The following is a 25,430-nucleotide window of genomic DNA, read 5'->3' on the forward strand; positions in this document are numbered from 1 at the left end:
GCTGTCCTAATAAATCTGCATGAAGCTCAAAAGAAGCCGTGAACTTTATTTCTGCTCTCAGGGTTAATGTGGTTGTGGGCACAGCTGGGATTTGAACCGGCCACTCTCGATCTACAGACCACGTCACCCCCAGCTGAGCCTCATCAGGCTCCGTCCTCTCTGAGAAGTTATTGGAGGTTAAAGGATGGTTTGAAGCAGGAAGCTCGCCTCGTTCAGAGGCTGCAGGTACTGAACTCACTCAGGTGGGGGCGGAGCTCCTGACGAGCCTTTCAGAGTCGTCTCTGCTGCAGTTTCTGTTATTGTTTGTGCTGCTGATCCTTTATTGTTGGAACAGTTAGCAGATCCTGTTTCTCAGCTGAACGTGTGAATTTGGAAACAGGACCCATAATCTCAGAGTCGACGAACCAGAACGTTACGTCCCCCCCGAGCCGCAGTGACAGCTGTTTGTCTCGGTTTTAGATATTTAAATACAGCCGCTTAAGAAAAACAATCACAGACACCTGAATGTGTCTGGCAAACACTCGAGCGAAGAAAACTCAGGTTTCTGTTTTCATGAAACTAGCAGCTCTTAGCGTTTGTCAGCCTCCTGTTTCCACGGTGGCGGTTCAGAAACGATCTCCGTTTACACGATGACGTGTGAAACGATGAAAACGATGTAGTTCCCATGCCAGGCCACAAGTTGGTGTTATCTTTTTGCAAAGCTTGTTTACGCAAGACGCGCATGCGTGGAGGGACACAGTAGGAAGGGCGGCATTATGTTCATTATGTACAAAATGGCCACTGTGAGAGGTTTGTGTGGACTGACAAAGAGGTTGGATCACTGCTGCACACAACGCTGAATTACAAAACGGCAAGAACACAAGAAAAGCACAAGAAAAGCACAAGAAGCACTCGTGAATCCACGAGTGCTGTTTATCGATTTGTGCATGTGCAGAAAACTGTGACGGTCGCAACCATAGTGCGCATGTGCGAGTCACCCATTTCCAAATCACCCCGGTTAAAACGTTGCGGTGCGTTTCTGAAACACATCGTTTTCACTCTGTTGTCGTGTAAACGGAAGGGCGAAACGCATCAAAACGACGCCGTTTTCATTTTGAAACTGTGTCGTGTAAACGGGGCCTTAAACTTAAACTCAAACACATGAAAGCACTTTGAAATAAATTCTTAAAAAACACCCTTCCTGCAGCTAACTGTGATCCCCATCAGCATCACAGTTCTTTAAAAAGGCGCAAACAGGGGAAGGACGTCAGAATGGCCACAAGATGTCGCTGCTTCACCAGCTAGTAAAAATAACAGGCAGCAATGAGCCAATAGAAACACAGCAGTCACCAAAGTAGAACACAATAAAGAATTAATAGAGTACATACAGATAACAGTTTGAAGCCAGCACGTAAAAGATATTTTTTATATTACCAAACTGCAGGTAGGTTTACAGGAAAATAAATGAAGTTAAAATAAAAATAAATACGCGGCTGGGGCGCCTGGGTGGTTTAGTGGTGAAGCCGGCAACCACATACATATGCCGCGGTGCGGGCGGTGTGGGTTCGCATCCCTTCCCATCACCAATTTGCCTGCGTGTTCCCCTGTATCTCTTTCCTGTCTTTCTCCACTGTCGATAAAAAGTCGCTGTGGCCAAAAATGCAAAAAAATAAAAATACGAGGCTGATCCAGAAGATTATTTACTAATAAATAAATAATCTACCTGCAGGTCTGCTTAAACTGACTGTCTTAATTTAATATATATATATATCGACATATTTCACACTGAGATCAATAAACACTAAAATTGAAAACAGTTTTTTTTAACCAGTCTATTAACACAGTGATAAAGAGTGACACCTTGTGGCCACCTGCGGTAAGATCATGACAGCAGTTTGGAAGGAAAACAAGACTCGAGCAGCTCTTTTTAAAAAGATGATATATTACAGAAACAAGAATTAAAAAATTACTCACAGACATAAAATAATACTTTGTTCTCTTTTCAGCTCCATAATTTGATGTTGAAACAGCTTCAACACATAAAAACAAACAAAAATAGTTGAGCTTTTCTGGAAGACAGATTTTTTTTTTTTCTATGAATAAAACCAGAAGCCCAGAATGAAATCACCTCATAATTTTCCATCTCTCGGTGGCTGACGCGCTCGGACTCTCACCCGCCGTTTTAAACACGCGTTGTATTTTTGGCACCGCCCCTCACATTGACGCCGAGTTGGACCAATTAAACAATTTCTCTGTAAGAACCAACAAGTGAAACAGCAGCAACGACAGGGACGTGACAGGAGTGGAGAGTCACTGTTTAATCATTGCAGTGAAGCAGGAGGTAACAGCACAGTACAGTAAAGAGCTTTTACAGTAACGTGGCCACAGATTCTTCTACTCATACAGAGGAGTTCCCACAGCTGCAGGAAATAAATACACACCACATTTGACTGAAATATTTGTTGGTTCTTGTTTTTAATCTCAAAGCACCTGTTAGTTTTAAATAAATACAATAGAATATCACTATTTCTGTACAAATGGAATGTAATGCACATCTTCCCATGAACGCTCCATGAAACTGGAAGAGACTAAAGGAAAGGAAGGAGTCTGAGTGGATGCTACGACCTGCCACACAGTAAAACATGCATTTTATTCACTGCTGCAGAGAAACAGGAGGAGCTGAAGGGCAGACACACATTCAACACTGATGATGTTCAGCAAACACTGGAGCGGTGTGCAGGGTGTGTAGCTAGAACCCTCTAACCGATTAAAAAGGCACCAGGAACATGCAAACATAGCTGCTCTGCATTTACAGTTTACAGAATCAATGGCTTTGATCACACCGCCTCGCTGCATGCATCAGTACGTCTTTGCTCCTCTCAGGCTGGAGGAGTGATTGTCCCACTGAAATATGAGTAAATCCTGCGCCTCACATTAACCTCAGTGATCGGCTCCCTGTGTTTCTGCTGGGCGTCGTTTTCTTTGGTTCCTTGTAGTGTAAAAAGGTCTCAATGTCACTCTGTAAACAGCACGACTGAGAGGTCACTGGACTTCCACAGTGGACCACCTTACAGAGACGTGAATCAGATTCAGCTGCATCCTGGATAAGATGGCTGCAGCCTCTCAGAGCTCGTCACTGATGGAAGAGTGGCCGTCACTCATGCTGCTTGCAGTGTGAATGTGGGATTAAGGAAGTGGGACTGAGTGTGAGCCATGTTGGAAAGAGATGTTGGGGGGGCAAAGGGAAAAACAGAGACAGTGGGGAGGAGAGAGGAGTGAGAGGGGGGATCAGCGATGGGGGGGGGCTCTCTCCGGCCGGTGATTTAAAGAAAACACTGTTTTATTTTGAGGAAATGTTCCCTCCTGTTTTTTCTTTGTTTCTCATGGCTGTGCAAAAGGTCGAAGGTCAAAGGTCTCCTCTCCGTGGCATTTTCAAATTTCTCTCCTCTTTTTTTTGTTAATGTTACATCCATTGTTGGGAGGATGTCGCTTTCCCAGGCACAAACTTTACTGTGAGTGTGTGTTTGTTTCACAACAGCAACTGCTTACGTGTGTGTGTGTTTATATCATTTACAAATTAATTTACAAATTACTGGGCATGAATGTTTATCATATGTGTGTCTCTGTGTCTCTAAGTGTGTGTGTGTGTGTTTTCAGGCTTGGAAACACACAGGTCCCACTTCAAAGCCAAACTGCTGGTTTGTGTCCCCAAAGTCTGACACCTTGATGTCCCGCAGAGGAAGATGCTCCAGCTGTGGCGTGTTGATCTCCAGGACCGTCCTGTCGAAGCCTTTACGATACTGAGGACACACACACAAGGAGACACACACGTCAGTGATCAGGGAGAATTTAAGTATTTATGATTTCTCTGTGAGCTGGCATATTAGTTTGGAAAGAGGGTTGAAATGACATTAAATTCAATTCAATTTTATTTATATAGCGCCAAATCACAACAGTCACCTCAAGGCGCTTTGTATTGTGGGTAAAGACCCTACAATAATACAGAGAAAACCCAACAGTCAAAATGACCCCTATGAGCAGCACTTCGTGACAGTGGGAAGAAAAACTCCCTTTAACAGGAAGAAACCTCCAGCAGAACCAGGCTCAGGGAGGGGGGGTCATCTGCTGAGGGGGGAGAGAGAGGACAAAAGACATGCTGTGGAAGAGAGACAGAGATTAATAATAAACATCCATCCATCCATTTTCTTCTGCTTATCCAGGGCCAGGTCGTGGGGCAGCAGCTTAAGCAGAGAAGCCCAGACTTCCCTCTCCCCAGCCACCTTCACCAGCTCATCCGGAGGGACCCCAAGGCATTCCCAGGCCAGCTGAGAGATATAATCTCTCCAGTGTGTCCTGGGTCTACCCCGGGGCCTCCACCCGGTAGGACATGCCCAGAAAACCTCACCCAAGAGGTGCCCAGGAGGCATCCTAATCAGATGCCCAAACCACTTCAGGAGAAGGGACTAAACCCGTTTCTGGCTGAGGACCATGGCTTCAGACTTAGAGGTGCTAATTCTCGTGCCAGCCATTTCACACTCGGCTGTGAACCATTCCACTGTGAGCTGGAAGCCACCGCCTGATGAAGCCAACAGGACATCCGCAAAGAGCAGAGACGAGACTCTGAGGCCACCAAGGAAGAAGCCTTCTGCCACCAGGCTACGCCTAGAAATTCTGTCCATAAAAATTATGAACAGAATCTGTGACAAAGGGCAGCCCTGACGGAGTCCAACACCCACAGGAAATGAATCCGTCTTATTACCGGCTATACGGACCAAGCTCTCACTGCGGTTGTACAGGGACTGAATGGCCCACAACAATGGGCCAGACACCCCATACTCCTGCAGAACCACCCACAGGATACCCCGAGGGACACGGTCGAATGCCTTCTTCAAATCCACAAAGCACATGTAGACTGAATGGGCAAACTCCCACGCACACTCGAATATCCTAGATAGGATAAAGAGCTGGTCCAGTGTTTCAAGACCAGGACGCATTGTTCCTCTTGGATACAGCGTACAACTAACAGATCTTCCTTTCCAGCACCCTGGCATAGACCTTACTGGGGAGGCTGAGGAGAGTGATCCCACAAAAGTTGAAGCACACACTCCATTCTCCTTTCTTAAAGATGGTGACCACCACCCCGATGGTGATGCAGAGGAGTGTCAACCAACATCCAGAGCCTTCAAGAACTCAAGGCAAATCTCATCCACCCCAGGGGCCCTGTCACCAAGGAGTTGTATAACCACCTCACTGATCTCACCCCCCAGTGATGGGCGAATCATCCCCCTTGTCCCCAGACTCTCCTTCCACTACAGAAGGCATGTCAGTGGGATTCAGGAGGTCCTCGAAGTATTCCTTCCACCGCCTGACTATAGCCTCAGCTGAAGTCAGCAGCACTCCACCCCCACTATAAGCCATGTGAGTAGAGCACCAATTTCAATTTCAATTTATTTACAATTTCAATTTTTATTTATATAGCGCCAAATCACAACAAACAGTCGCCTCAAGGCGCTTTGTATTGTGGGTAAAGACCCTACAATAATACAGAGAAAACCCAACAGTCAAAACGACCCCCTATGAGCAGCACTTGGCGACAGTGGAAAGGAAAAACTCCCTTTTAACAGGAAGAAACCTCCAGCAGAACCAGGCTCAGGGAGGGGGGGTCATCTGCCGCGACCGGTTGGGCTGAGGGGAGAGAAAAGACATGCTGTGGAAGAGAGCCAGAGATTAATATCAATTAATGATTAAATGCAGAGTGGAGTATAAACAAAGTAAATAAGGTGAATGAGAAACAGTGCATTATGTGAACCCCCCAGCAGACTAGGCCTGTAGCAGCATAACTAAGGGATGGTTCAGGGTCACCTGATCCAGCCCTAACTATAAGCTTTATCATAAAGGAAAGTTTTAAGCCTAATGTTAAAAATAGAGAGGGTGTCTGTCTCCCGAATCCAAGCTGGAAGCTGGTTCCACAGAAGAGGCGCCTGAAAGCTGAAGGCTCTGCCTCCCATTCTACTCTTAAGTATCCGAGGAACCACAAGTAAGCCAGCAGTCTGAGAGCGAAGTGCTCTGTTGGGGTGATATGGTACTATGAGGTCTTTGAGATAAGATGGTGCCTGATTATTCAAGACCTTGTATGTGAGGAGAAGAATTTTAAATTCTATTCTAGATTTAACAGGGAGCCAATGAAGAGAAGCCAATATGGGAGAAATCTGCTCTCTCTTTCTAGTCCCTGTCAGTACTCTAGCTGCAGCATTTTGGATCAGCTGAAGGCTTTTCAGGAAGCTTTTAGGACAGCCTGATAATAATGAATTACAATAATCCAGCCTAGAAGTAATAAATGCATGAATTAGTTTTTCAGCATCACTCTGAGAAAGGATGTTTCTAATTTTAGAAATATTGCACAAATGCAAAAAAGCGGTCCTACATATTTGTTTAATATGTGCATTGAAGGACATATCCTGGTCAAAAATGACTCCAAGATTTCTCACAGTGTTACTGGAGGCCAAAGTAATGCCATCCAGAGTAAGTATCTGGTTAGACACCATGTTTCTAAGATTTGTGGGGCCGAGTACAAGAATTTCAGTTTTATCTGAATTTAGAAGCAGGAAATTAGAGGTCATCCAGGCCTTAATGTCTTTAAGACATTCCCCCTCCTGAGTTTCCTCAGGGTTTGCCAGAATCGCTTTGATGCAATCTGAAAGTCTTTTTCCATAGCCTCACCAAATTCCTCCAACACCCAAGTTTTTGCTTCGGCCACTGCCCGAGCCACATTCCACTTGGGCTGCCGGTACCCATCAGCTGCTTCCGGAGTCCCACAGGCTAACCAAACTTGATAAGACTCCTTCAGCTTGATGGCTCCCTTCACCTCTGATGAGCACCATCTGGTTCAGGGGTTACCTGTATGACAGGCACCAACCACCTTGAAGACACAGCTCTGAGCAGCAGCCTCAACAATGGAGGTGCAGAATATTGTCCATTCAGACTCAATGTCCTCAGCCTGCCCTGGAATGTTGTCAAAGTTCTGCCAGAGGTGGGAGTTGAAGATCTTGCAGACTGGGGCTTCTGCCAGGCATTCCCAGCCATGTTTAGGTGCGCCAGGTTTGTCCAGCATCTTACCCTGTCACCTGATCCAACTCACCACCAGGTGGTGATCAGTTGACAACTCAGCTCCTCTCTTCACGCGAGTGTCCAGAACATACAGCCGCAGATCTGATGATATGATTACAAAATCGATCATCGACCTGTGACCTAGGGTGTCCTGGTGTCACGTGCACTTATGGACATCCTTATGTTTGAACCTGGTGTTCATTTTGGACAAACTGTGGTTTGTACAGAAGTCCAATAATAAAACACCATTTGGTTCGGGCAGGCCATTCCTCCCAGTCACGCCCCTCCAGGTCTCACTGTCATTGCCCACATGAGTGTTGAAGTCTCCCAGCAGGATGATGGAGTCACTGGATAGAGCACCTTCGAGCACCCTCCCCAGTGACTCCAAAAAGGGTGGGTACTCTGAACTGTCTTTCGATGCATACGTGCAAAGAACAGTCAGGACCTGTTCCCAGGCCTGAAGGTGCAGGGAAGCATCCCTCTCGTCTACCAGTAAAAACCTGACAGACCGGCAGCAAGCTGGGGGGATATGAGAATACCCACCCCAGGTCGCAGCCTCTCACTTAGGGCACCTCCAAACTGGAACAGAGTCCAGCCCCTCTCCAGGAGACTGGTTCCAGAGCCCAGACCATGCATTGAGGTGAGCCCGACTATATCTAGCCGGTATCTCTCAACCTCACTCACTAGCTCAGGCTCCTTCCCCACCAGAGACGTGACAGTCCATGTCCCAATAACCAGTCTTGATAGCCGGGGATCGGCCCGTCAGGGCCAATGCCCGACACACACTGCATCCGACCCAGATTAATAATAACTAATGATTAAATGCAGAGTGGGGTATAAACAGAGGTGAATGATCCAGATGTGGTTTGCATGTTCTTTATTTATATTAAAAGCTTAAAGCTTTTCTGCTGCAGCCTCTCAACAGTAAATCGATCCGAACCACTGAAAACAGGCACATGAAGCTAAAGGCTTCATGAAATCATGTGAAGCTGTTTTTTCATCATGATACGTGATGAAATTACCTGCAATTATTCTCAGGTGTTACTCAACAGAAACTTAACAGTGATTATAGAATGGAAACCTTTTTGAATTTTCAACCTTAAAGGTCCCATGAATGAAATACTTGATGTTCTTGATGTGGAACATTACACAGTGTGGGATTATCTGCTGCTTTCAGTCACATTACAGTAAAAACACGATGGAAACTTTGTTTGGACTCAGAAGAAAAAAGTGGTTGCCTTCCAACTCTGGGCAACTACGTTTGATCACACGCTGACTGCCTGGTGGGAGGCAACCAGTCTCCAAACAGTCGCAGTCCGACTGGGACTGACTGCAACCGCTCAGACAGACTGGAGACAGTTTGCAAATAACGGCTGTTCATAAACACAGGTACGCACTGGTGTCAGTGTGAGCACAACTTATCTGTGATGTGTATCTTTGCAACAGCAGACTCCAGTCTGATTATACTGTACTGTGCAAAAGTCTTGAGTCACCCCCATTTCTTTATATTTTGCTTTTCTTGGAGCCAGACCTTACTGTAATGTTTTAAAAGTGGTCTTCAGCAGCAGTTTTCAAGTCTTTCTGGAGGTCTTTCAAATTTTTTTCTCTTTTCTTTCTTTGCTTTTTGACTCAGTTTCAGTTCAGTTCTTGTACCCGACCATTTTCAGAGGAAACAGGTCAGTGTGAAGCCACTGAACGCTGACCTTTGACTCATTCAGGTATTAAAAAAAGGCACTCAAAGGATGAGCTAGTGTTGTGTCTACACACAATGGACGAGAACCAATTTTAAATGGTATCTTTAGGCACTTTGTAGACAGCAGCCTGAAACACAATTTGTTCCCATTTCTTTAGCTGAATCTATGAAAAGGGCAAAAAAACAGAAAAACCAGTTTCACCAAAGAAGATGATTCCCAAAGAGCTGTTATCTGAAGACTTATTGCCATATCTCAATATGTGCAGTGTGTTTTAAAAAAATCTGAGGAAACTGGCCAAGTGGAGGACAAAAGAAGACGTAAAAGGCCTAAAAACTGCAGCAGCACCATTGTGACACAACCAGACGACGAAATTATTTCATTGACGACCCTTTTTTTCATGACAATAACGAGACGATGACGAGATAAACATGACTCTTTGATGACTAAAACATGATGAGATGTCTGCGAGTTTTTGTTGACGAGATGAAACTAGATGAGAAGGTTAATGGATGTTCCGTCAGTCATCCAAAATGCATGACGTGTCTGCCTATTGTAATCTGTCAGTCAAAAGCTAAAACCTATCAGTAACGCTGCAGCATCCCATCTATTTTTGGTCACGCCCACCCTCCATTACTTTAATTCAGGGGTGTCAAGCTCAATCATAAGATGGGCCAAAATTGAAGACACAGTCTGAGCCGTGGGCCGAACAGGATTAATAATAATAATTTTAATCAGCAATATGAATTTGAATGGCCAGAATACAGCAACATTTTCCTCAACACATTAAATAAAATATAAAGTCATATTTTTCTTCAAAAATAACATCAGGAAAAATGAATATATTTAAAATTTTCAGGTAAAAACTGAATTTGTGTGCTTCACAGTCAGAAAAACGCTGCGTAAATGGCGCAGCATGTCCAGGTTCTCAGCAAAAAGCACAGCTGCAAACACAACGGTGGAGGTCCATCACACGGTCCCGTCCCTGAAGCTGCACGGACGTATGGATGCTTCTCACAGAGCCACCTTTCATCCCGGAGCCCTGCTGAGACTTTTCCTTTACCTTTCTTGAAGTTGACAGATTTCCTCAGGTAGCTCATCACACCTGTGTATAAGGCACGTCACCAAATTCAGAAGCTATTTCCTCTGAAACTGCCGCTGACTTTTGCCTCTTATAAAGTTCACTGTCTGTGTTACGGTGCTCATGGCATGTTCTGTCTTCAGGACTTTGCCGCAGTGTTTCCTACTGTGTGACGCAGTGATGCACTGTCAGCTCACCTGTGCAGGTCTCCCTCTGCATCTTCTCCCGCATGTGTCCCACCAACCCGCTCTTTTCCCTGCACATCGCAGGCGGGGAAAAGAGACAGATGGTTTACTTCCAATGTCAGCAATCAGGTCCTTTGCGTCCCACCTGTTTGGAAAATCCCTGTTTTCCACTTTTCATTTGGCCATTTTTGGGGGTCAGACAGCTTAAATGTCACTGTAAAAACTGCTGACCAATGTTTTAATCTGCTGATCACTGATCAATGTTTCACTGGCAATGATGAAAACGGGTTAGAGCACAGGTTGTGGCTTTTGCGGCAGCTGCTGCAGTGCATTGTGGGATTTGTAGTATAAGTGGTGGAGCGGTATTTACCCGCCATCTATTAAAAACATCTGAAATCATATAAAACCGTATAAAATTATATGGCGGGCCGCATGTTCCCCGCAGGCCTGGAGTCTGACACGTGCTTTAATCACTGATGGACCACGGCGGATGCTGGACGTTGCACGAAGGGGCTCAGTGGACGCAAACCATGAAAATATCTATGGACCAGGGTTATTATAGTTAACGAAAACGAACGAAATAACGAAAACTGAAATTGAAAAAACATTGTCGTTAACTGAAATAAATAAAAACTATAATTAAAAGGAAAAAACGATAACTAATTAAAACTGAATTGTGAGTTTACAAAACTAACTAAAACTAACTGAAATTATCGATAAACTGACTTTCATTTTAAGCCTTGTGGATTGATATGAAATCATTGTTTCCGCTCTCGGAGTTTAAGCTGGGAGCGCCACAGGACAACTGTGTGAGTGCGCATGTGCGTGCGCTCACCGCGCTGGTCCGCAAAGTAATGGCTGCGGTCTGCAGAGAAAGCGGCAGAGTCCCGTATGGAGGTTCTTTGAGTACAAACACCTGCACACGACCACAAGGTAATTAACACACACAATCCAGCTACACAAGCATAAATGTGGACATGAGGTCGGCAACTTCTGTAGGTTGTGTACAGAGGCCGCAAAGACCCTGCAGGTTTAATTAGCAGCATCTAACCAAGCTAGCTCCTAAACAGAAGCAGCTTCAGGTGGTGAGAACATCAGGATGCAGCTGGATTTGAGCTTTGACTCCTTCAAAGAGTTTGTTTTTGTTTAACACCACATGTAGGCGTTATTAATCTGCTGCACTGATGCTGAACTTTATTGTGGAGTTTATTGTAGAATTTATTGAGTTTGGGAGTTCATGTTTTTCTTTGTTTCTCCCTGTTGATGTTCATGTGTGTCCTTAATAATACACAAATTTAGCATGTCTTGTGAACAGTTGGTTGTTGACTATATTTCTGTAAACTGTATCTTTTGTCAAGTTTTCATTACACAATAGTCACTTTTGCGCCTTGAATCTTGCACCTGATCAGGTATGAAAATACTAAAACTAATACTGAAACTAACTGAAACTAACTAAAACTAAGCATGAAACCAAAAATAAAAACTAATAAAAACGAGAAAAACCACTCTGAAAACGAATTAAAACTAACTGAATTAGAGAAAAAAAAGTAAAAACTAACTAAAACTAAACTATAATGTAAAATCCAAAACTATTATAACTCTGCTATGGACTCATTTTCAATATAGCACATCTGAAAGGAAAACTGAATGCATTGTACAGGGAGACGGCGGGAACTGTGGATTAAAACTTGGTGGAAAAAAAACACCCTCACCTATGGTCACGAGCTTTGGGTAGTGACCGAAAAAATACGATCGCGAATACAAGCGGCAGAAATGAGTTTCCTTCGAAGGGTGGCTGGCCTCTCCCTTAGAGATAAGGTGAGGAGTGCAGCTATCTGGGAGGGGCTCAGAGTAGAGCCGCTGCTCCTCCACATCGAAAGGAGCCAGTTGAGGTGGCTCGGGCATCTGATGAGGATGCTTCCTGGCCGCCTCTTAGGTGAGGTGTTCCGGGCATGTCCCACCGGGAGGAGGCCCCGTGGTAGACCCAGGACACGCTGGAGAGATTATATCTCTCGGCTGGCCTGGGAACGCCTTGGGGTCCCTCCGGATGAGCTGGAGGAGGTGGCTGGGGAGAGGGAAGCCTGGACTTCTCTGCTTAGGCTCCTGCCCCCGTGACCCGGCCCCAGATAAGCAGAAGAGAATGGATGGATGGATGGAAAAAAAACACCACAAATCTTAAACAGCACCTGAAGGCTCACCACCCTGATATTTTGCACTAGTTAAAGATAGCCTGGTGTTGTGTGGTGTCTGTTTTTATGTAATATGCAACTTAAATCAAGTTAAGCATGTGTTCCTCATCCATTGCTAATATTTTGGGCTCATTGCACTTTAGCAATTTCTGAGAAATAAAGCTCCAATTGCCAAAGTGAGAATGTTTTTTGTTTATTGCATTTTTGGAGTAATTGATTCCACTGTTACCACTAATAATTCAAATTAATTTGTAAAGACCAATACTTTCTTATTTGTTCCCCACTAAAACTTGACCAAAGCTTTTTGGGTTTTTGTTGACTAAAACTGGACTAAAACTAAGAAGCATTTTCGTCCAAGACTAAAACTAAAATGTTTGCCAAAAACAATAATGGACCCAACAAAGTTGTTTTAAAGATGGGAACTGACTGCCCGGTCCCTGTCTTTGAAGCAACCATTTCCAACGAGACTGCAAGTTAATTGCACACTGTGTAGTATGACTGTAGCATAGCATAAGCAAGAGGCAGTTTAATGTGAGATGAAGAGGCTCAGGCTAAAATGCCCTGGTCCTGCTGGTCAGGTGGTCTAGAGGGAGAACGTACAGCCTTTAATAGGCTAGATGTAGTTTGAGCTCGTGGACTCACAGAGCAGCCATCGAGCAAGGCTTTGATGTAAGGGTTGGTCTCGTAGCTCAGCTCTTCGTCGTTTGCACCCAGGAAGTGCAGCGCCCTTTTGTAGTTGTTCTTGGTGCTTCGGTCAGCCCAGGCCACTGAGCGGTGACAGTGATAGGTGAGGTTCTGGCGGGCCTGGACGCTCAAGATGCGCAGGAAGCCCAGCTGGACTACACCCACGGGCTCGCCGTTAGAGTCGACGTAGGAGAACTGGGAGGAGGACAAGATGGAAGAGGAGAGAGGAGGTGAGAGAAAGGTATCCAATGATAAGACAGCAGAGGAGGAAAAAGTGTAAGAGCAAAAGACAAGGATGCAGATGAGTCAGGATGAAAAAACAGAGGTTAATTAAGTTGAGAACTAAACTGTGATTAAAATTTCACAGCAAACCTTCATGTTCCAAAGTGTTACTGACCTTACTGCCAGAGGAAAACTGACTGTACCACGACCCTGGAGTCTCTTTGTCCCAGGAGCTCATCTCCACCTGTGACCGTCACACATCACACACTTTAATTTAATAAATACAACATGTTACACCAACCTGCACCAGATGTTTCCTGAATATTAATGCTCTGATATCTTATTTTTATCATACATTTAAAATAATCTTTCAGTTTGTAGATCCATCCCTAACATGTTGGGAATATTAACCAAAAGGATTAATTTCCTGTTTGATATATTTTGGCACTGATGTGTTGGTGGTTTTACGGATTGGTGGACTGACCGTGTTGATGTCCTTGCTGGGGTACAGGCATGTCTCTCCAGCAGTGAAATTACAGAAGACCTTGAAGGAGTCTCTGGAGCAGCCCTGATTGGGGTCGATCCAGTACTCTCCTGCAGAGGGCGACAGAAGAAGAGAGGTGGAAAAACTCCTGCTTTAAAAGGTCTAACTGTCACTCATGTCCATGGAGGCACCGGCTGGCAGGTACGTTTTTGGGTGATTTCCTTTACCTTCTTTGAGGTCTGGCTGGCTGAGGTGCAGGTCCTGGCAGGTACGTGCGGGACTGTGCTGGGTGCCCAGAGGGAAACGCATCGACTCGATCTCTTGTCGAAGTGAGTCGAGCGAGCCAAAGATCTCCTCCATGCCTTCGCTGCCCATTGGGAACTCGGTGCCAGCGGTGTCAGACGCAGGCATGTCAGGATCAAACTCAGGCACCAGCTGGCTGGCATCGATGGAGCGTTTGGTCTTGGGACTCCTCTGGATTGGCAGCGGCTGAATGACCTCGCCCGGTGGGCCCTGGGAAACAAGTTTACATCATTAACTGATGAATAACAGCGTGGTTCAGAGAGTTGAATGATAAATTATAATTCTTTTAAAGAAGGCTGGGGAACTTACAGGAGGTCCAGGAAGTCCTTGTACTCCCTTTTCTCCCTTTGGTCCAGCACCTCCCTATCCAGGAGGAGAGGGAAAGATTTGTGAAGCATTACAGCATCAAGTTCAAGGCACTTTGGATTTTTATAACAACTGCACTCATGTTGAAGAAGTGTTTACTCACAGTGGCACCCTTAGCTCCTTTGATACCTTGAGAACCCTGGAAAAGACATCAAAGTTTAGTTTCATGAGAACAGCTGAACATGTTTCAGCAGCTGGAGGAGAAACGATGGCAGCACGAATAAAACAGCACTTACAGGAAGACCAGGAGGACCAGCAGGGCCGAGGGGTCCCGTGCCTCCAGGAAGTCCCTGTTTTAAAAGAAAAGACGTGTCTGACATGAGAATCATTTTCATAAATAAGTGTCAAAATAAATGTAAATAATGGAGATTGTGCTGCCTGCTCTTATGCATGTGACCAAGGTCAAACTTACAGTCTCTCCTTTGGGTCCACTGGACCCCTGGGGCCCAGGAAGACCTCGGTCTCCCTTCTCTCCCTGCTCTCCTGGGGGTCCAATGAGTCCAATAAGACCTTGGTGTCCCTTCTCTCCCTTGGCACCGGGGTCTCCATGCAGGCCAGGTAAACCAGGTGGTCCCTGCAGGACGAGAAGCAGAGAAAGAAGAAAAGGAGCAGGATGAAAGCAGGGAGGAAAGACAGGAAGAGGAAAAATGTAGGATTAAAGAAGGCAGCAGGAACAAAGTGCAGCATGACGGTGTGACGGTGCAGAGGAAGCGTATCCATGAAACCTGTTTTCTTACCAAAGGTCCAGGTGGTCCTTTCTGCCCAGCAGGTCCAGGTAACCCCTGCTCACCCTGAAACAATCATTAACACACTTAGTGTGGCCTACCCTGACCCTGCACACACAGGCTACTCTTTTAACAAACCCAGAAATCACTGATGACCCAAACTGACCACTGATCCTGGGAGTCCCCTGAGACCTTCTGTTCCTGCTTTTCCTGGTGGACCCTGGGGGCCCACAGGGCCAGTCTTTCCTGGGGGGCCAACTGCACCTGGATCTCCCTGTGAAGGGTGATGCCAAAGAAACGTGATTAAAAAAAAGTATTCCTTGCACTGGAATGGTAAAAGTTATGCATCACATTTTCACAGCAAAGATAAATAAGATCAGATCGGTACCTGATAAAAATGAGTCATTTATTATTAATGAAAATAATCATCCTGAAACGTGTCCACAATCAGACGTAAACCTCGTATACCTACGATGATCTAAGCTGTGGACTCACCTTGGTTCCCTTCTCTCCCTGACGTCCCTCTGATCCTCTCGCACCAGCAGGACCCTGACAATGAAACACAGAACAATGACACAATAATATCAGTGAACTGCGCATTAAAAAGAGGGTATACTGCAGGAAAGAAGCAGAATAAATGCAGGATGCATTCACTGTGCTGTGGTCTCTGGGTTTTCCCGGCTCAGATGGGTGTACTTTCTTTTTTTGGGAGGGGGGGGGTTACTATATAAGCTTACACAGTGTACGGTACAGGCTGTGTCACCTTATTTCACATAAATCTGTTACACTGAGGCAAACAAAACAAAACAGTAAAACTAAGCTGTGAAACTCTGATACTCAAGTGATTTTTCATAGCAGCAGGCTGCCATGAATAATCTCACCCTCTTTCCTGGGGAGCCAGGAGGTCCATTCTCTCCAGGAGGTCCGGGGGTGCCCTGCGATAGGAGGCAGAGTCAGATTGAGGAAACGCAGCATTTTTAATGTTTCATTTCAAAATCAGCATTGTTTTGACTTACGGGCTCTCCTGGTTCACCGTCCTCTCCTCTCTCTCCTTTGGCGCCGTCCTGACCCTGAACACAAAGAGGTCAGAGGTCAGAGGTTTTACTTTCAGTTCACTTTAGTATGAAGCTCATACCAAAACGTGCAGAAGCTGAACTGCTGACAGCTGTAGAGCTGCGAAATCAGACAAATAAACACGATGCATTATTCAAAGACGATACTTACTCTGGGGCCAACCTCACCGGGAGGGCCAGGATCACCAGGGAACCCAACAGGGCCCTGAAGTAGTAATGAAACAAAGAGTGATTAAGTGTCTGAGGCCACTGATGTGTGGCAGTCTAACTGTGTGTGTTCTGGTGTGTGTGGGCGATCATACTGGGTTTCCTTTGGGCCCATCATCTCCTGGTCCTCCTCGTCCTCCGGGAGATCCAGCAGTTCCAGGTTGTCCGGCCTCTCCCTTCTCCCCGCGCTCCCCACGAGGACCCTGTCAGCAGAAGTCTTTGTTTACTCGTGGATGATATCAACACATCAGTGATGATCTCCTCATGTAAGCTCACGCGGTGTTAAGGTCAGACACTCAGCTACTTACCTTCTTTCCAGGCTCTCCTACGATTCCAGGTGGTCCGGCCTCACCGGGCTCTCCCTGTGGAATAAACATCATGTATTTTATTCCAGTTTTTTTCTTTCACTGGATACGATCAAGCGCAGGTAAAAATAATACATCAGTACTGCACCTTCTCTCCGACAGGTCCAGGATTACCAATACCACCAGGACCACCCTGAGGACCCTAAAAACCCCAAAAATGATTGAGAAAAAAGATCAAAACATTTCCAACAACGGTTACTGGCAGCAAAAGGCATCAGCTGATTTACTTTAATTAATGGCTAACAGTGATTTTTAGATTCATCATGATTTACTCTGATTAAAGAAACTTTATTTCTGTAATTGAAAGTTTGCTGAGCATCCTGTCAGTTTCACAGAGGTACAGTAAAAGCTCGGCAGCAGCTCCAAATACTCACGTCAGCTCCGTTTGGTCCAGCAGGGCCCCGAGGTCCTGGAGGGCCGGGAGGACCCTGAAAACAGAGGATTGGATTTTCATCATCATTTTATTTATTTTTTGGTCATTACATGTGTTTGTGAAACTCACCATAGGTCCTACATCTCCGGTCTCTCCCTTCTCACCTGGTGGTCCTGGCAACCCCTGCAAAGGTGAAAGTTCCAGATCAGGAGCGCCGCGCAGATTGAAGCTCGACATGTACAAATATTTACACAAAGCCAGGAAGTGTTGATGATTTTTGATGTTTTCCTGTTTTCACCTGGAGTCCGATGGGTCCTGGTGCTCCTGGGAATCCTCGGGTTCCCTCATCACCTTTAGCTCCAAAAGGGCCCTGCTGCCCCCTCGGTCCCAGCTCTCCATCGGCGCCCTGCACCACAGAAGAAGAACAAAGATAAAAACAGGAGATGCAGCGCTGATAGTGCTGGGTTGGGTCTAAACATCTCATCATAACACTAATGATCGTATTACTGATCACAGAACTGAAATATCATTTTAATAAGACCTTTATACAAAAAGGCCTTGTTGGAGGCATTCTCTGCTGCAGAGTTAAGATGAGGGAACAGAGACACCCACCACAAATAAAGTGCAGTCTATAAACTGCACCATCACCGAATGGTGGAAATAACAGTTTGTGTACTCACGGCTGGACCAGGCTGACCGAGAGGACCTATCGGCCCGGGGGGACCAGGAGGACCCTACAAACAAACAGAGACAAGCATACAAACACTGAGCAACACAACCAAGTGCAAAGATTAACTGCATTATGACATCGTTACCATCAGAAGTAAATATTAATCTTTAAGCCACTCACATGCTCTCCTTTTGCTCCCTTAGCACCTTTCTGACCGTGCTCTCCAACCTCACCCTGAAACAACAAAGACGCTCATTTTATTTTACACACTGAACTAAAAACACTGAATTATTTGACCTTTGTTTGATTCTGAGTCATGTTTGGACAAACCCAACAAGAACCTTAACAGGTTAATACTGCAGCTGAAGTGTGATCACTGCTACTTAAACTTACATACCTTATCTCCGTCCTCGCCGGGAACACCAGCGGGTCCGGCAGGGCCGGGCAGACCCACAAGACCCTGAACTCCATCCCGACCTGCTGGGCCAATAGGGCCTTTCTCACCCTTAGCAGGAGAAAACAAATCAATAGTTGATATTAATCATTAGCTGGACAAACTGCAAACTTGGTCCAGAACACTCACAGGAACTCCCTTCTCTCCAGCTGGTCCAGGTGGGCCCTGAGGGCCTGGTCTGCCAGGAGGTCCAACAGGTCCAGCGGTACCAGCTGGCCCCCTCTCACCAGGAGAGCCCTAGAAAAGTACATGAAGATAGCACCAATCATAACACATGAATATTTCATTTTTAAATAGAAAAAACTGGGTAACAATAAACTATGAAGTTTCATATCCCACAGTGAGATATTTAAAAAAAATTAAACAAAGCATGTTCCATTCGTTCCTGACCTAACTGAGTGATCCAGATATGCCTCCGTTATCTTTGCACTAAAATATTCTGAAAATGAGTTTTTCATATGAACTGAACCGTACAGCAGGTCCTGGAGGTCCAGTAGGTCCTTCACCTCCCTTCAGTCCTGCACCACCCTGGAAGAAATGACCATAAGACAAAAATCAGCACACTTTTTTCCCAATGACTCATGAAAACAACATAAACAATATTTCTTAAAAACAACTGGATGCTGCCCTTCTTCTGGTTCTAGGACCCCCGTGTGTTTGTTCTGTTTTTATTCTTAGTTTAGTTATCAGAGTTCTGTGACATGGTTTTTGGATTTAGTTCCTGTATCTAGCGTTCCTGCTGTGTGTGTCTGCCTCCTCATGAGTCTGTGTTTCTGTGTTCCTGTTAGTTCACTTCCTGTTTTATTTTCCTAGTGTCCTGTTCCCTGCGTGTTGTGTTCAGTTTTACTTCCTTTGTTTCCGGCTCAGCTGTTTCCCATTGTCTCATTACAGGTGTGTATGTATTGTGTCCTTTGTCACGATGTCATTAGTTTTCCTCCTGGTGTGTGTGCTTGTCTGTCTGTTAAAGTGAGTTTTCTAATTTATGCTGCTGGCGCCGTCCAACTCTGTCAGTCTCGTGTTTCAGCAATCAAGCTGGGATTTTTTGAGTCTGGAGTCCTGCTTTGGGGTCCTCAACCTGCCCCAGTGGTACATGACAGTGCTGGTGACCCATGCAGTATCATTCATACTCACAGGGGTTCCAGGAAGTCCTCTCTCTCCTGGGAAGCCTCTCAGTCCTGGAGGACCATCTTTACCAGGGCGTCCTAGAGGTCCAGGGTCGCCCTTGGTGCCCTCTTTCCCTGAGGGACCAGGGAGACCCTGCTCGCCAGGTGGACCTGGGGGTCCAGGATGGCCACGCTCACCCATGGGGCCAGTCTCTCCTGATGGACCCTGGGAAGATGGAGATGGAGAGGGGTTGAGGGCAGAAGAATAAATTACGTGAAAGTGCAAAAGAGCAGGAAATGAATATGGACAAGTTTTCTTGTGATTAAGAAAGCTGATGTGGTTTACCTACACCATGATGAATGAACTCACCTGAGGTCCAACAACACCAGGAGGCCCAGGTGGACCCATTTTACCCTGGAAACCCTGCAAGAGGAAAAACTCAGTTAACACAGACGCTCCTCCCTGCTGCTGAGCTGTAATCCACATCTTCTCATAACCTTCATCTCAGTGACTAAAGTGGAGATGAGAGGAAAAACTGCTTTAATGAAAGGAATTTTGACAAATAACAGAAAATAATCATTATCCAGAAATACAGATTCAAGCATTCCTGTGCATTTAATTTCACAGGTCACCACTAATGTTATTATTAATCTCTGTCTCTCTCCCCCCTCAGCAGATGACCCCCCCTCCCTGAGCCTGGTTCTGCTGGAGGTTTCTTCCTGTTAAAGGGAGTTTTTCCTTCCCACTGTCACCAAGTGCTCCTCATAGGGGGTCGTTTTGACTGTTGGGTTTTCTCTGTAATTATCGAAAGGTCTTTGCCTACAATATAAAGCACCTTGAGGCGACTGTTTGCTGTGATTTGGTGCTATAAAATAAAATTGAATTGAATTAATGTGTTCAATCATAAAAATATGAAGTCTTTGCAAAACATTGTGTTCTGATTTCAAAACAACACCTGCTCTACCCAGTGAGCTAAACCAGCAGCCTTCAAGAGAAGTTTGAAAGAAAGCTAACTTACAACTTCTCCTCTCTGCCCAGGATGTCCTGGCAGCCCATCCTTTCCTGGTGGTCCCTGTAATGAAACAGTGAACATGAATCAAACCCCCGCTTTAGGAAAAGTCTTCCAAACAAAGGAACAGGAACATCAAACCCAAACCACCACAATGCTCTCAGGAACAGCTGAGCTCATTTCAAACCTGTAAAACGGTCTAAGAGGAAGAAACATTTCCTTACAGGAGGTCCCTTTGGTCCGGGGAAACCATTGGCTCCCTGAGGTCCTGGCAATCCCTGAGAGATGATACGTGATAAAGTATGAACGCATCAAATATATGGCACACACTTCAAAGTTCACTTTTTCAAACAACAATTAAACTCTTACCCTCTCCCCAGGAGGACCAGGAGGACCATCACTTCCTGAGGTTCCCTAATAAGAGCAATACAGCAAAGAAGAATGCATTAAATACAAACTGCTGTTCTTTTCTTTATCCTCCATATTCTCAGGCAAAAATCCCAAGGAATGAACGTGATTCAGGGTTTTAGGGTTTAGGAAAACTATTTTTCTGAAGATAGAAAAGTGCTGCGTCTTTATTGGACCAGCTGGTCAAATTAAAACATGCATCTTCTTTGACAAAAATCCAGCTTTGTGTTTCTGTTCAAAAATCAATATGGACATAATATGAAACACAGTCATTAGTAAATCACACATGTGGACAGTTTCAGGTTCGGTGTGCAGACCAACCTTTGCTCCTGCTTTCCCTGTGGCGCCCCTCGGCCCCCTCTGCCCTCTGGGGCCCTGATGGTCAAAAACAGCACACATGGTTAAATTAGCGGTGACTACGCTGAAATCATGTTAAGGAATATCTAAATAACTCAGCCCTTTCAGCCAGAAAGGCCTCTGAAGTGTCGCTCTCTGTGAGCAGATAATTAGAAAACGTACCGTTGGGCCTCTTTGTCCTCTTGGACCTGGTTTGCCGGTAGGACCCTGAAGAAAAAGACACATAGACATAGTGGACATCAGAACTGGTATTATACAGTAGTTATTTCAATCCTTGTTAAGTCTGACATCGTCTTACTCGTGTCCCCTTCTCTCCATTTGAACCAGGGAATCCTGGGAATCCCAAAGATCCCTGAAAAATAGACCAACAACTCCAGATCAGCTGTTTCTCACACTACAGAAATATGATGGTCACCAGGATGACTCACCGAGTCAGTGTTAATCAAAGATCTGTGTTTCTCTTACCTTCGGTCCTTGTCTTCCAGGATATCCAGGAAGTCCAGGCACACCAAGTTTACCCTGGAAACAGATGATGACATAATGAATCAGAGCAGCTATGACGTGTTTCACAACCAACCGGTAACAAACCTACGAGTTATGATTGATTCATTTCTGGAATCTAGGTGAGAAACACCTGACATTATGCACAGGTGTAATATAGTCGCATTATTTTGCAATAAAACTAATGTTAGAAAGTTAAATGACGATGAAATGAAGCAAATAAACGAAAAAATTCACTCAAATATCCATGAAAATTCAAATACTTCTTTCAGATCTGGGACACAGGTAAACATAATTCTGACAAACTTTATTATGAAAATCTCGCTTTTATATCACTTAAATACAAATACAACCAAAGTCAGCAGCACAGTGACACCTAAAAAATAAAAAGTTACAGTTATGTAAAAGTAATAAAAACAGGTATACCTTCTCACCAACCAGGCCAATAGTTCCAATCTCACCAGGGGGTCCAACACGACCCTTTGGTCCCTCTGGACCATCCTCTCCTCGAGGCCCTGGTACTCCAATCTCTCCCTGCCCAAACAGAGCTGTGAGATTAAATCTGTACACTATACAGAATAAAGAGCAATAACTCTAAGCAAATATTTAAATGAGTAAGACCAGTCCTTCATTCAGATATCCACTGTTATACTAAAGAACATGATGCAGACATTACCCGCTCCCCTTTGGATCCGAAATCTCCTTTAATTCCTGGGAAACCGTCTTCTCCCTAACAGCAAAGACACAGATAATAACAGGAAATAATACCAACCATGTTTTTTAAATGCTGTTTTTCTTTTTTAATCAACAGATGTCCACATCAATATGATCTTATTATGTAAATATGATTTTTATTTGCAAGTATTAAACTGTAAAGGAGGGGGTAGGGTACACCCTAACCCCACCATAACCCCTAACCCTATTTACCTTTTCTCCTTTGTGGCCTTTCAGGCCGCGGATTCCTTGAGCTCCCTGCAATTGAACAGTTATATAATCAATATGTTTACATCCTAAGAAATATTTGTTCAGTTTATCAGATTCAAAAATGTATTTATTAATCTCTTAGGACAAATTAAAAATGACCTTGATGCCCCGAGGACCAGGATAGCCGATAGCTCCCTGAGGACCGTTAGGACCCTGCAGGAGATCAAAGACAGCAGTTACAGCACACACACACACACACACACACACACACACACACACACACACACACACACACACACACACACACACACACACACACACACACACACAAACCTAACACAGAGTTTCATTTCTGTTATGATAGATAAGAATTTAAGAATTTGGAGATCTGGGTTTGTTAGGGTGATGTGGTGTGATGGAGTTTTGGTACCCACCTGGTTTCCCTTGGTGCCAGGAGGCCCCTCCTTTCCTGGGTGACCCTGTAACATTCAAACAGAGAGCTTAAGTCTTTGGAAGGACATCATCCAAGCTTTAAGTGGTTCAACCTCACAAGCAACATAAAGAAAGACAAACATACAGGAGGCCCATCAGCTCCAGGCATTCCTGGAAGACCTGGTTTTCCGGTGGGACCCTGGAGGAAGAGAAGAGTGTACATAAGGTCAGTAAAAGATCCTCATTTGATTCATATCTGAATAAAGTGTAGACGCAATTTTGGTCAGTTTAACAAATTATAAATCTAATGCACCTGTCTTGCTGTGCCTGAGCTACATGCAGGTGTGTTCAGGCTTTTTTGGTAATTTCAATATCTAACAAGTACGACAGAGGGATGACATGAAGCTGAAGTATGAATGCACTGATACAGGATAGAAGCCTGTTCTATAAGACTCTGAGTGCTAAAATCACTGATGTGTTTTTCTTCTCTCAGTGATGAGAAACCATCAGAGAAATATTCTGGGAATGATCAGGGATTAAAAATGAGGCTGTAAGTTAAATGTTGTGTTGCTGTGAATGCATAATTTCACCGTAATTTCAGAGATGTGTGTGCTGCCACTGTCACAGCTGCAGCATCTGTGCGGATCAGTGAGTTTTATATGACACTCTGTACAACAGACAGAGAGCAGTCGTCATGCAGCGGGTCTGCTTTCTGAGATGAATTTGATTCATCTGTCCCATCACTCAAACACTCTCCTCCACTCAGCAGCATATCTGACCTTTCACTGTCCTTCTCTAATATTAACTCATTAATTAACTAATATTTATCCAAGAAATACAAGAATAGAGTTCAGTTAATTACTCACAGTCCAACTATTACACGACTGTTTCCTGTTGAATAGTAGTTCAGTGCCAACTTTCATTATGTCAGAGTACTTTTAATCCAGAGTAGCTCAAACATGTAAGGCCTTACCTTCTCTCCTGGGGGTCCAGTGGGCCCCTGAGGTCCTGACATTCCCTGCAGAAACACAAAAAACACACATGATATTTGTTCAGTATATGGAATGAATATAATTTAAACTGTTTACTTTTATCTTTGTGTGCACGTTCATTTAGTCAGTGAAGCAGGTATGTGATAATGGCCAGGTGTGCTCTGTCTCACCTGAGTTCCTGAGGTTCCCTGCTGACCCGGAGGTCCTGGCTCACCTTGGGGACCCTGAATAAAGAAGAGAGTAAGGAACAGTGCAGGCAAAGTGAAAGGCAGAGGAGGAAGAAAGAATCCATCTAGAATGACTCAATGATGAGTTCTGGTCCTAACTGTTCAGATTCACATGAGAACACTGACCAGGTTTCCTTTGGGGCCGTGAGGTCCATCGTTTCCTCGCACGCCCTGAGAACAGCAGTGAGAAGAAAATTAGAATCAATTCCCCATATTTTCCCTTAAATGTCAGCTTCTATCTAAAGCTTTTTAGGAACAGGAAATATCTGGATCTGGAGCTTTGCTCAGCATCCCTCACAGAAACATGTTGATGCTGGTGTGTCTTTAAATTTGTGAACATCCTTCTGCTTAAAGTGGAAGTCAGATAATTTAACATTTTAGTCTTTAGAAAAATCTACACAAAGTGTTCGGCTCACTCACTTTGTGAAGCGCTGGTTTGTGCTTAAGTGCACGTCTTAAAATAAAACAATAATGTGGTGGTGAGAAGTAATAAAGAGATTAACAGACTTTACAGTTTTTAACAAGGAAGAAAAATGAAAAAAGACAATACTGAGTGTTAAACTGATGGAGCCTTCCTGCTTTAGGCAGTGCTGCCATCAGGCAGGCATTACAGAATGAGCCTGTGGCTGCGCGACAAGGACAAAAACACACAACAACAGCTTTGTGATACTGAAGGTATTCTTGAATGTAACACTGTAATTCTGCTGAACCATCATGCAGTACTGTTGAACCAGTGTGTCATTATTGCCTTTGCTTTGCATGTTTTATAATTATTTATATACATTTTTATACCTTTAACTGAATCTTTTGAATATCTGTAGACAAACCAAATTTTGTTGCACTGCATAAATATGTTATGCAGTGCAACAAAATTTGGTTTGCAGATGGCAATAAAAACAACAATAAAATATGTACATCTTGTTCTATTCTATTCTGTTCTGTGCAAACAATCAGAAAGTTTAAATATAAATTCTGATGTTGTGGTAATATTTTCAGGAGGTTGTGGGAACATGTTCATTTTTAGAATTTGGATATAAGCAGGTTACAGGCTGTTGTTTCAGGTGGTGCTGTGGGTGAGCTGTGGGTGAGCTGTGGGTGAGCTGTGGGTGTTCAGTGGTCAGAGTGTAGGTAAAACAATGCAGCCAAAATCACAGCAGAGTGGGTTTGAAATCATTTTTACTCACAGGAGGTCCTGGGACGCCAGGAGGACCTTTGGGTCCAAGTAAACCACGTGGACCCTGAAGACACACACAAGCACACACAGCAATAAGACACTCACATAAACCAAGATTACTCACTATACAACACAAACTACAGT

The 25,430-nt window shown here is 44.6% G+C and overlaps 1 protein-coding gene across 4 annotated transcripts in view; it reads right to left on the reverse strand.

Moving 5' to 3' along the window:
* Positions 1 to 2,282: 2,282 nt before the first annotated feature.
* Positions 2,283 to 25,430, reverse strand: part of col11a2 (collagen, type XI, alpha 2) — a 91,470-nt gene continuing 68,322 nt past the window's right edge. For all 4 annotated transcript variants that reach the window (XM_030740547.1, XM_030740550.1, XM_030740549.1 and 1 more), the window contains 45 exons: positions 25,297 to 25,350; positions 24,239 to 24,283; positions 24,056 to 24,109; positions 23,867 to 23,911; positions 23,039 to 23,092; positions 22,896 to 22,940; positions 22,621 to 22,674; positions 22,465 to 22,509; positions 22,214 to 22,267; positions 21,964 to 22,071; positions 21,502 to 21,555; positions 21,335 to 21,388; positions 21,199 to 21,243; positions 21,001 to 21,054; positions 20,641 to 20,685; positions 20,496 to 20,549; positions 20,281 to 20,334; positions 19,632 to 19,685; positions 19,290 to 19,487; positions 18,633 to 18,686; positions 18,288 to 18,395; positions 18,102 to 18,209; positions 17,885 to 17,938; positions 17,715 to 17,768; positions 17,333 to 17,440; positions 17,164 to 17,217; positions 17,036 to 17,089; positions 16,750 to 16,803; positions 16,605 to 16,658; positions 16,392 to 16,499; positions 16,241 to 16,294; positions 16,033 to 16,086; positions 15,898 to 15,951; positions 15,512 to 15,565; positions 15,183 to 15,290; positions 15,029 to 15,082; positions 14,704 to 14,865; positions 14,528 to 14,581; positions 14,395 to 14,430; positions 14,235 to 14,288; positions 13,850 to 14,135; positions 13,623 to 13,732; positions 13,314 to 13,382; positions 12,875 to 13,111; positions 2,283 to 3,779 (listed from right to left, as the gene is read on the reverse strand). In XM_030740547.1, the coding sequence (XP_030596407.1) occupies positions 3,633 to 3,779; positions 12,875 to 13,111; positions 13,314 to 13,382; positions 13,623 to 13,732; positions 13,850 to 14,135; positions 14,235 to 14,288; positions 14,395 to 14,430; positions 14,528 to 14,581; positions 14,704 to 14,865; positions 15,029 to 15,082; positions 15,183 to 15,290; positions 15,512 to 15,565; positions 15,898 to 15,951; positions 16,033 to 16,086; positions 16,241 to 16,294; positions 16,392 to 16,499; positions 16,605 to 16,658; positions 16,750 to 16,803; positions 17,036 to 17,089; positions 17,164 to 17,217; positions 17,333 to 17,440; positions 17,715 to 17,768; positions 17,885 to 17,938; positions 18,102 to 18,209; positions 18,288 to 18,395; positions 18,633 to 18,686; positions 19,290 to 19,487; positions 19,632 to 19,685; positions 20,281 to 20,334; positions 20,496 to 20,549; positions 20,641 to 20,685; positions 21,001 to 21,054; positions 21,199 to 21,243; positions 21,335 to 21,388; positions 21,502 to 21,555; positions 21,964 to 22,071; positions 22,214 to 22,267; positions 22,465 to 22,509; positions 22,621 to 22,674; positions 22,896 to 22,940; positions 23,039 to 23,092; positions 23,867 to 23,911; positions 24,056 to 24,109; positions 24,239 to 24,283; positions 25,297 to 25,350 (3,513 nt within the window). In that variant the 3' untranslated portion in view covers positions 2,283 to 3,632. The remainder of the gene's footprint in view (positions 3,780 to 12,874; positions 13,112 to 13,313; positions 13,383 to 13,622; positions 13,733 to 13,849; positions 14,136 to 14,234; positions 14,289 to 14,394; positions 14,431 to 14,527; positions 14,582 to 14,703; positions 14,866 to 15,028; positions 15,083 to 15,182; positions 15,291 to 15,511; positions 15,566 to 15,897; positions 15,952 to 16,032; positions 16,087 to 16,240; positions 16,295 to 16,391; positions 16,500 to 16,604; positions 16,659 to 16,749; positions 16,804 to 17,035; positions 17,090 to 17,163; positions 17,218 to 17,332; positions 17,441 to 17,714; positions 17,769 to 17,884; positions 17,939 to 18,101; positions 18,210 to 18,287; positions 18,396 to 18,632; positions 18,687 to 19,289; positions 19,488 to 19,631; positions 19,686 to 20,280; positions 20,335 to 20,495; positions 20,550 to 20,640; positions 20,686 to 21,000; positions 21,055 to 21,198; positions 21,244 to 21,334; positions 21,389 to 21,501; positions 21,556 to 21,963; positions 22,072 to 22,213; positions 22,268 to 22,464; positions 22,510 to 22,620; positions 22,675 to 22,895; positions 22,941 to 23,038; positions 23,093 to 23,866; positions 23,912 to 24,055; positions 24,110 to 24,238; positions 24,284 to 25,296; positions 25,351 to 25,430) is intronic.

This window comes from Archocentrus centrarchus, chromosome 11 (genome assembly GCF_007364275.1).
Source record: "Archocentrus centrarchus isolate MPI-CPG fArcCen1 chromosome 11, fArcCen1, whole genome shotgun sequence".
Lineage (NCBI taxonomy): Eukaryota > Metazoa > Chordata > Actinopteri > Cichliformes > Cichlidae > Archocentrus > Archocentrus centrarchus.